Source organism: Sycon ciliatum, chromosome 12 (assembly GCF_964019385.1).
Source record: "Sycon ciliatum chromosome 12, ocSycCili1.1, whole genome shotgun sequence".
Lineage (NCBI taxonomy): Eukaryota > Metazoa > Porifera > Calcarea > Leucosolenida > Sycettidae > Sycon > Sycon ciliatum.
In genome coordinates this window covers 11,727,453-11,737,836 of record NC_088654.1, presented here as the reverse complement: position 1 = coordinate 11,737,836, position 10,384 = coordinate 11,727,453, and the positions used below count along the sequence as shown (strand labels likewise).

At 54.7% G+C, this 10,384-nt stretch overlaps 1 protein-coding gene across 1 annotated transcript in view; it reads right to left on the bottom strand.

Annotated features, from left to right (window-relative positions):
* Positions 1 to 3,992: 3,992 nt before the first annotated feature.
* Positions 3,993 to 10,384, bottom strand: part of LOC135828586 (uncharacterized) — a 15,068-nt gene continuing 8,676 nt past the window's right edge. Inside the window, exons 4-5 of the mRNA XM_065341020.1 lie at positions 9,691 to 9,831; positions 3,993 to 8,836 (exon numbers count right to left, since the gene is read on the bottom strand). Coding sequence (XP_065197092.1) covers positions 4,422 to 8,836; positions 9,691 to 9,831 — 4,556 coding nt within the window. The 3' untranslated portion in view covers positions 3,993 to 4,421. The remainder of the gene's footprint in view (positions 8,837 to 9,690; positions 9,832 to 10,384) is intronic.

The window sequence follows — 10,384 nt, the reverse complement described above, 5'->3', positions numbered from 1 at the left end:
GCGTGCGGACACCTGCCATCAGTCTGGCTGTGTGTGCGCTTTGACATCAGGGTGCTGCAGGATGTATTTTAATACATCCTGCAGCACCCTGATGGGCTACACCGCTGGCTGCAGTATTCCATTACTGCTGCTACACTCAGTGTTCCAATGTCACACAACAGTGAAACATTCAGCACGAAGTACAGTACTGTATAAAACCCAGGATTTTTGAAAAGAACTCAGGATGAGACTCGATGATATGAAGAGGGTCCCCCGGTTCGAGTCCTGGTGCAGTGGTGGTGGCGGTCAATTTTTTCTTCAGACTTTTCCCGTTTGTATCTTTCCTTCGAACCAATGAATATGAAGCACTGTGGGATCCGATTTACTAAATAAAAGACTCCTTTCTTGGAGGACCCTGCATTCCTATTTTATTTTTGACTTCTGAGTTCTTTCTCTTTTCCTTGCTAGCCGCAGTTGGCTATAGAAAACCCTGCAATCGCCACGCAAAGTGGTCATTGGCGACCACAGCCATGCATTGCTTGTACAGTCAGACCTCGCTTATCCGGTCCTCGTTTATCCGGATCCCTCGCCATCCGGAAGAAAATCGTTGGTTACCGATTTACAGCATATGCCATGTAACAGTATGCGTGTCCGATTATCCGGTTCCCTCGCCTATCCGGATATTTTTCTGGAAAACGGATGTGTGCGGTTATGCGAGGTCTGACTGTACTAAAACTAAAACCAGGGAGTCGTAAAATACCGGTATTTTACGACTCCCTGACTAAATCAAACTAAAGTATACTTGGAAGTGTATAGCAGACATTTGGCCCTTGATTAAGTTGCTATACATAGGAACTTGTGGCCAGACTCAAGGGTACATGGATGCAGCTAATGGGGTTTCTCGGCACTTGTGCCAGTGGTTGTGACCACCCCCCCCCCCCCCCCCTACTAAATGAGTATTTTGTTCTTGTGTTAAAAATGGAAGACCGTGCTCAAACTGTGGGAGAAAATAGAAGACCGTGCTCAAACTGTGTAGAAGAAAATGGAAGAACGGGGGTAAAACTGTGTGGCGAGAAATAGAAGACCAGGGTCAAACTGGGTTGAAAGAATAAAAGACCGTCCTCGAATACAAGACCGTCCTCGATTATAAGGCCGGGTTAGGGCGAGGTTGAAAAAATGGTAGACCGGCCTACTATTTGTGGAAATACGGTAATCTATAATTTTTAAAGAGTCAATCTATCTATAATTTTTATTTTTATTTTTTATTATTTTTTATTTTATAATTATACATGTACATGTACATGTACAGTGAAACCTGTCTAAGACGACCGCTCAAGGGACCTTCAAAACGTGGTCTTTGTAACCAGGTGGCCTCCTTATCCAGGGTTATTTGACTGAGAATAGCATCTCTTAATCCAGGTTGTAGTGGTCCTCTTGGACAGGTGGTCGCCTTATCCGAGTGGTCGCCTTGACAGGTTTTACTGTAGTGGGCACAGCATCCGATCCTTACTTGAACGGCTAGTCGACACAGGGTGACAGGGTGTGTCAGACTGGAATACACCGTGCTACAGTCGTCCCTCTCTATACGCCCTTTGTAGCCCCTAAGTTCTCTTGCTGTTGTTGTTGTTGTTGTTGTTGTTCTCTGCCATGGCTATGTAGACATGGCTGTCATTAAAAAAAGAAAAAAACAGCATAATGTTCAGCAACCAAAAATTCCAAAACGTCCTTTTCGTGCACATTACAGCAGTAAATCAGATTTTCTAATCCAGTAATCCAGCACCCTCCTTAATCCAGCAGACTTTCCGTAGCACAAATGGTGCCGTAATATAAAGGGACCACTGGCCCACTGCATGTACCTCTTTACATTTTACAGGCTACGTTTTATTATTATTGATTATTATTATTGTAAAGCTTTCCTTTTGATCTTGTCTCTTACTCGTATAGTGTTGTGACCTTTCCACAATATTGTGTTGCATTGTTTAAAAAAAATGCATGTATCTCTCTCTCTCTCTCTCTCTTGAGAATTGAAAAGGGGGAAACCCCTGAAGAAATACTCACTTCCAACTACATGTAGCTCCAGTCAACCAGGTCAACCCCCAGCATCTATGGGTCACATGATATTCGCCATGATGTTTCCATTGTCCCCATGTCATGCATGTCATGATCACTTTCTTTTCTGCAGATATAAGTCAGGGTCAGGGTCAGGGTCATGACAGACAAAGTCAAGCATCACTCCATGCACATGCAATCAATCCGTGGACATGTATACACCAGGGAGTCGTAAAATACCGGTATTTTACGACTCCCTGGTATACACCAGAGAGCATCACACCATGGTACCAGGCGAGTAGCAGCCAGACCATTTTTTTTTTTAACACAACGCCAAAAGTGCCCAGAATGCAGGATTTTGCGTCCTAATTTAAAAAATTTCCCCTGGGGGAGACCCCGACTCCCCTCCGGCCGGACCACATCCAGTGGAAGTGCTACGCACCTGCACACATATAAACCTCCAGCATGCATGAGGGTGTTACGCAACGCGCTCTGCATGGCACGCCTAGCAAACTCCGTCATGTTGTGAACAGTTTCTCAGCCCAGACAAACGACACAATGGATATGACAGGTGCATGCAGCCGGCCGATTTCGCCACGTAAGGTTTAAGGTCGAATCAAGGGAGTCGTAAAATGCCGGTATTTAAAGACTCCCTGGTCGCATCACAGGAGTCTTGCACACACTGAAAGGGAATGCACGCACGCATGAGGACATCACAATTGAGTAGCTCAAACAGCACAGATAAGTTTTTCGGAACTATTTTTTAAGTTGTACTTTGTCGATAAGGTTGTCAGATAGAGGATAAACAAGAAAGAACGGGAGACATGTAGAAAAGCATGAAATGAGATGGGTGTTTACTGCAAAGCGTGACGAGACATTCTCTAAAGCATGCACCAGCCACTCCCTTGTGCACGCGTGACGGTGTTTGCGGCCATTGTGACTCTCTGAAGGCAAATCGCATGGGCATAGGAAGCTAAAGGATAGCTGCGTGCAAGCCTTGTCTGCGTGCAAGCCTTGTCTGCAGGTAAGACTTGGTCGCCTAGACAGGCAGTGAGTGTGCGAATGGGTGTGAGAGCACCCAGATTGCAGCATATGAAGGGCAGAAAAAGCCGAACAGAAAAGAACGCTGGCAGAGAGCGAGAGAGAGAGAGAGAGAGAGAGAGAGAGAGAGAGAGAGAGAGAGAGAGAGAGAGAGAGAGAGAGAGAGAGAGAAGAGAGAGAGAGAGAGAGAGAGAGAGAGAGAGAGAGAGAGAGAGAGAGAGAGAGAGAGAGAGAGAGAGAGAGAGAGAGAGAGCGAGAGAGAGAGAGAGAGAGAGAGAGAGAGAGAGAGAGAGAGAGAGAGAGAGAGAGAGAGAGAGAGAGAGAGAGAGAGAGAGAGAGAGAGAGAGAGAGAAAGAGAGAAAGAGAGAGAGAGAGAGAGAGAGAGAGAGAGAGAGAGAGAGAGAGAGAGAGAGAGAGAGAGAGAGAGAGAGAGAGAGAGAGAGAGAGAGAGAGAGAGAGAGAGAGAGAGAGAGAGAGACAGAGACAGAGAGAGACACAGAGAGAGACACACAGAGAAAGAGAGAGAGAGAGAGAGAGAGAGAGAGAGAGAGAGAGAGAGAGAGAGAGAGAGAGAGAGAGAGAGAGAGAGAGAGAGAGAGAGACAGAGAGAGAGAGAGAGACAGAGAGAGAGACAGAGAGAGAGACAGAGAGAGACACAGAGAGAGACACACAGAGAAACACACAGAGAAAGAGAGAGAGAGAGAGAGAGACAGAGAGAGAGAGAGAAAGAGAGAGAGAGAGAGAGAGACAGAGACACACACACAAAGAGAGAGACAGAGACAAAGAGCGAGAAAAATGGAGCCGGAACTCCGACAACGGCGAGTCCGCTTTGAGAAAAGCGAGCCTGCACACCATGGTGGCGTTCCGTGTAAAAAAAAACACAAGAGAAGTAATCAGCATGTGCTGAGTACGGTACGCGTACAGGGCCCTAGCTGTCTCCGTGCACCGTAATACAGGACAATGGAGAAGCAAAAAGGGAAACGATGAAAGGGAATACTACTGTCCTCGTACGGTGTGACGTGTATCTCTATGAGCTTGGCTTGCCCGGGAGACGGGCGAAATTGCATGGGGTTTGTGCACATGTCCGTTTGTGCGCTGTATGTGCGTGTTATCTCGCGCTCAAGCTTGCGCTCGTGTGTGTGTGTGTGTGTGTCTATGTGCGTATACGAGCATGTGTATGTGATTGCATATGTATGTACATATGCGTGTGTGTGTGTGCAATACTGAACTGTGTAGTTTCTGTGAACAGGTGTATTACCGATGCAAGCGTTTGATGCTCCGTGTGGCCGAGGATAGTCGCCAGTTCTAGCAGTGGACTGCCCGCTGCGTCTGAACCGTACGGCACCGCTTATCTACGGTTTGTCAAAGGACACGCGTGCATAGCCGTTATCCGCATTGGAGTCGTCCAGCATTGGCTTGGCGTACGTGAAATTGGGTTCGCTGCCGCCGCGTGGGCTGTCGTAGGAGCGGCGCTTCTGCTCCATGTACTGACCGTTGGGGCGCGGCGCATCGCCGGAGAGACGCCGGTGCGGGTACTGCGGCTGCGCTCCACTCTGCAGGTCCGAGTAGCTACCCGTGAGGTCCGGGTGGCGGGGGAGCTGCGGCGGCTGCGGCGGCAGCTGCGACCCTAAGCCAAGGCTCTGGTGCGGTGACAGCTGACTGCTCGGCGAGAGGCACTGCTGACGCATGCCGTCCGACGTGTTTGTCGTGGACTGCACCAGGGCAGAACGAGCGCCGCCTCCGTACAGCTCGTCGCCGGACACGCAGGACAGACGCCGTTGAGACGTATGAGTGGCGGACGACGACGAATCGTTGCTGACGAGCAGACTGGAGAAGGAGCCGTCGGTGCGCGGACGCCCACTGCCGCTGAACGGCTCCACGCCGCAGGAGTTATTCATCGACAGCTGGTCGTGACTCAACGGCTGCTGGTGTTGTTGTGGTTGCTGTACAGGTGACTGATATGCTAGTACGGTTGAAGCACCTTTCGTCTTATTGGGCGACAGCGATGGTACATCGGTCTTTATACTGGTAAGTCGATAGCGCTCTCCGATGATCGAGCGCCCGAACGCAGAGAACGAGTGGCGGGTTCGCGGACGCCGCTTTGAAGCCTTCCTCCCTGGGTAGGCGGCGCACGAGAAAGGAAGCTCGGCGTAGTCAGCCTTGCCGGACGTGGTCCTCGCTCGCCCGCCAACCAGCTCGTCCGGGTAGCCCCAGGTATCTTCGCAGGCGGTCGACTTCACGCTCATTGTAGCCGGCGTTGGCGCTTGCTCGATCACCGACACGTCGGCGCTGTCTAGAGACAGGTCGTCGGAGCGTGGCGGCACTGGAGGTGGTGCATTCCTGCTGGACAGCGAATCCCCTGGATCCTGCTCGTCACCGTCCTTGTCGGCCCAGTCTGCCGCCTGCCTGCCCAGATCGATCGTCTCGTCCTGTTCCGACGCCCGCCGCTGCGGCCTCGAGTAGAGCGCGCTCTTTCTGGCGCAGCTGCCGTCAATGCTGTCGTCGGACTTGCAGCCAGTGGTGTCGGTCGTGTGCCATGAGTGCATGGATTGCTCGCGATCCGTGCTATCCTCGGTGAAGCTGTGGCTCAGACGGCGTGGAAACTGCCGGGCGCCTCGGAGCGACGACTGGGCATTGCGCGCCGCCTGATGCTGCAGAGCCGCACGCGTTGGCATCGGCGCAATGGCCGCCCCCGATACTGTGGCCAGCTGGGTCGTGACCGACGACATCGAGCGCAACTGCTGCAGCGTGGTCTTCGGCTTCTGGTCCATCGCGGCGGCAAAGTTACCGGCGGATGATGTACGCGAGTGCGGCGACGACGTTGAATTGCTTGTCGTCGTCGACAACGGAAGGTCCCGTTTCAGCACCCCGGGTGCGTTGCCGGTCATGCTGTCTCGGCGTACGGCCCGTGGGCGATGCTGCATGGTCGTGCCCGTGTCAGGGGTGTCGTACTGCGATAACGACGTGCCGTTGCTACCGCAGAGGTTGTTGTACAAACGAGAGTCCGAGCCGAGGCAATCCATGTGAGTGCCCAGTGCGCCCAGAATCGAGTCTCGGCCTGCCGCCTTCGCGCTGCTCGTGGACGATCGGCCGCTGTGATCGCTGAGCTTCGTCAGCGGCGACGGAGAGTCGTGGCTGCTTAGCTGCAGGCTGCCGTCCGTTAGGAACGGAGAGCTCGTCTCCTGCGACGTTCCCGGGGAGAACGCGGCCAGGGCCTGCTCCGGCTGCTGCTGGTTTAGATTACCCAGTTGCTTGGCGTCCACCAGGCTGTTGTTTCTTGAGTGCGATGACGATTGACCCGCACCGACGGTGCTACCGCCTGCTGGGGGGCAGTGACTCTGCGCTGGCACGGCTACGGGATTGCTCGCAGTTCTCATCTTCCAGTTCAGCTTGGCGTAGCTGGCGTTGTCGACTTTAGGCGACGAGGCCATCGCGCCTGCTTGCTGCAGCTGCTGCTGCTGTGAATCTGCGGATGTGGTCGGCGATTCGAGCCTGGCCACACGGTCGGCGACGATGGACGGCATTCCTGTTCCTCCTGCTCCACCGCCACAGTTGCCGGAGGTGGGCTCAACAGAGCCCACAAGCTCGTACAGCGTGTCATACGAGCCCTCCCGAGCGCGTTGCGGCGGCTGCTGCGGCTGAGCCACCTGCTCCAGACTGCCTGCAGTCGGCGCGCGCGGGCTGGTGGCAAACACTTTGCTGCGCGCGGTCTTGCGCTCCGGTGTGGCGTACGTCACTGTCGCCGATGCCGACGAGGATAACGCCGTAGCGGCCGTGGGTGGCCTCACCTTCCTCTTCCAGGCGCGAGCGTACTTGAGCGGATTCCACGGAGCGATGGCGTCAGTGCTTACACCATGCAGCATACCAGTCCCGTCCATGTCCGCCGTCGCAAATATGCCACCAGAAGCATTGGGAGCGGCGGGGCTGTCCGGAGAGATCACACAGTTGAGATTGTCCGGCACGGAGCAGCTGCGGTTCATGGCCAGGGCGCGGTGATGCCAGGTCGACATTTGCGATTGCCCCGCCGTTGCCGATGCTCCTGATGCTGCCACTCCGGTCTGCCTGTGGCGGTGATAATCCATGCTGCCTGCGGTGCCATGGCGACTGAGGCTGTGAAGGCTCGGCGAGGATGACACTTCGCCCGCGACGTCCGGCGCGCCGTTGGCGGCAGCGCCAGATGCGGAATCGGCCGGGGCGCCGACCGTACTACCGTTAGCGCCGGTCGTCGCGGCCGTGTCTGCCATACGGGTGTACAGCAGCTGGTTGCTACCCGCGGCTGCCATAGTCGGCGAGCGTATCGTCGAGTAGAGGCCGTCGTTGCTAGCGGCGCTTGTCGTCGACTGCATGTACTTCACGGTTCCGTACATGTGATTGCTGCTCAGCGAGCTCAGCGAACTGAGCGGATCCGTGCACACCAGCCGAGACAGATGCTCGGTGGAGCGCGTTCGGCAGGCCGCGTTCGCGATCGTCGTGCCCGTTTCCGGGGCTGCAGCGTTGAGCGCCGCACAGTGCGTGCTACTCCGTCCGCCGATCGCCTGGGTGCTGATGGCCGACAGGCTGGAGCAGCGCTCCATGTTGGCCACCGAGTGCTCGCTGTTCGTCGCCCTCGGCCTGCTCAACACGCGCGAGAACACTTGCTCCCAGCGGGTTCGTCCCGGGTTCACCGGCGTGAGCGGTTGTTCGTAGAGGCGGCACACCTTCCGCTCGGGACCTCTGTCGCCGCCAGCGGAGGCGGATGGTGCGTTCCTGGCGGTGGCGGTGTCGACGCGTTCCGACGAGTACGCGGCTGCCGACATGTTTCGCGAGAGACCGAGATGGAGGAGCTGCATCGCGCTTTCATCTCCGCCGCCGCAGTCTATGCTGTTCTGAGCAATGTTGGGTACGGAATGTGCTAACAGCAGTGGACCCCTCTTCACCATGCAGATGCTCCTGTGCGCGGCGAGTTGCTGCTGATGGTGACCAGGCTCGCTGCTGCCGGGCTTGGTTCGCGAGTCCCGGGAAACGACGGCCGCCGGCACCTGGGAATGCGGCTGACCTACACCTGCCGGCCCCACCAGCGGCATAGAGTTTGATCGCAGCAGACCGTCGCACAGCGCGTCTCTGTCCCGGAACGCGGCGGCGGCGGCAATGTGTGGCACGGTTGCCGGACCAACCGGTGATGTGCCGGTCGTCGTGGCTACCGTTGGCGGCGGCAGGTCGCAGCAGTTGCTGGAGCTGTCCATGATGTGGCGCGTGAAGACGTCAAACGGCTGCGACACGGGCGTCGACGGCTTCGTCTCCACCAGGCCCGGGAGCGAGGCCGCGTCGGAGATCGAGCTGGGTCCGGAGTGCGACGGCAAGTCCAGCGACACTGTCTTCGTGTCCTGGTGCTGGAGAGAGTAGCGCGCGGCGACCCGGTGCTGCAGGACCTGGCGCTGCGTTGCTCGGGGCGACACCGCCGCCGACGTTGCCAATGGCGACTCCTTTGCGGCGACCGCGGAGCTGGGCTGTTCCTCGTCGTTGTCGCTGAAACACACCAGCTCGTCCATGGTCATGTGCAGCTCGTGCAGCCGTGAGAGCGTGTTGAGCGTGCCGCCGTCGGCGGACGTCAGCGAGGTGCGCTGCTGGTGTGCTACCGTGACAACGCTGGCGAGGGAGTGGGTCGCGCTGTCGCCGTCGCGCATGCTCGAGGTCTCGCCGCACGGCGTGTCGCCGCCGGTGACGGCTGCCGACATGCTGGACGTGTGGGTTGGCATGGTGACACTGCCGCTGCGGACAGGCTGGGAGTCTGCGGAGAGTGGGAGGAGCGGATAGTACAACACCAAACACAACAACGAACCTATAAGTTGCTAGTTATGACTAACAGTCCACAAAGGTAACGATATAATCAAGACCTTTTCAGGACTTTAAGACCTTTTCAGGACTTTAAGACCTTTGTGCGATCCCTGTATACAGTCAGATAGTGCGACAACAGGGCGCAACACTGACAAGGATATTGAGAGATTCGGCGACCTTATAGGTCCTTTTATCTCTAAATAGTACTATCGGCTCAACATCCGAGTTTTTACAACAACAACGAACAGGGATCAATAACAGGCTAGATAACCCACTGGGCTTGCATGCTTCAGTTCCCAGGCCTAGTCACACAGAAAACCTCTCTTTGTGAACATTGAACATTGCACATCACTCCCGCCAAGAGTAGAAAAACAAGACTGTGCAACTCCCGGATGGGTTGGCCCACGGTGGAATTTTTTGTTAACGTAACCTTTTTCTACGACGCACGCGCTGCAAGTCTTTCGGGAAGTTCTGCCTCGTGCACTTGGCCGGGCTTTACATTACGAGAACGGCACCCAGCACGTGCTCTCACACTGCTCTGCGGCAAAATGCCCTTGCTCTGTTCAAAGGTGACGTCAACAAAACAAAACATTTCCGCCGTCACCAGTCATATCCTACAGCTATACCCACATACATGCACACACGCACGCAAACACGCACGTGCACACATGTACGCAAAAACCCACATGTGCACACAAATTATACCGGCACGCACCCACACACAGACCCCCACCCCCCACCCCAACATAAAGATACACACCCACAGCAGCATACCAGCACAGACAGCCGCGCTTCTCGACAACTCACCATGTGGCATTGATATGCGCCGAAGCTTTGACTTGATGGCGGACATGCGCCAGACCAGAAACCCAATCACAACCATTGTGCCGAGTAAGCACGCCGCCAATAGCATGATGACGAGATTCGAATTAGAAATGAAAGTGGAACCTGCAAGTCATGGTGTGAAGAACATGGTACAAGAGCCGATAGCGAGGAATGATGGTTAGAAAGATGGAGGAAGAGAGAGAGAGAGAGAGAGAGAGAGAGAGAGAGAGAGAGAGAGAGAGAGAGAGAGAGAGAGAGAGAGAGAGAGAGAGAGAGAGAGAGAGAGAGAGAGAGAGAGAGAGAGAGAGAGAGAGAGAGAGAGAGAGAGAGAGAGAGAGAAAGAAAGAGAGGGAGACGGAGTGAGAGAAATGAAAATGGAAATTCTAACATAGTATAATTTTTGAAACTCGGACCCATCATGTCCTTTTCCTTTCTATATTGTAATTTTAAGCGCATATCAGGGGCGCACCGGCATTATGCCAGTCACTTTGACTGACGGGGTCAAAAATTAGTACTCGCAGGTAACGCACGCCCTAAAATACAACTCGAGATGCTGTTTTCAGTAAAATGCTGACTGCGCCCTTCGGCACGCATGAACTACAAGCGTACCGCGTTCACGTGCCAGTTGTGAACACAGCTTTAGCCCCACCGACTTTTTTCGGGTGAATGGAGAGTG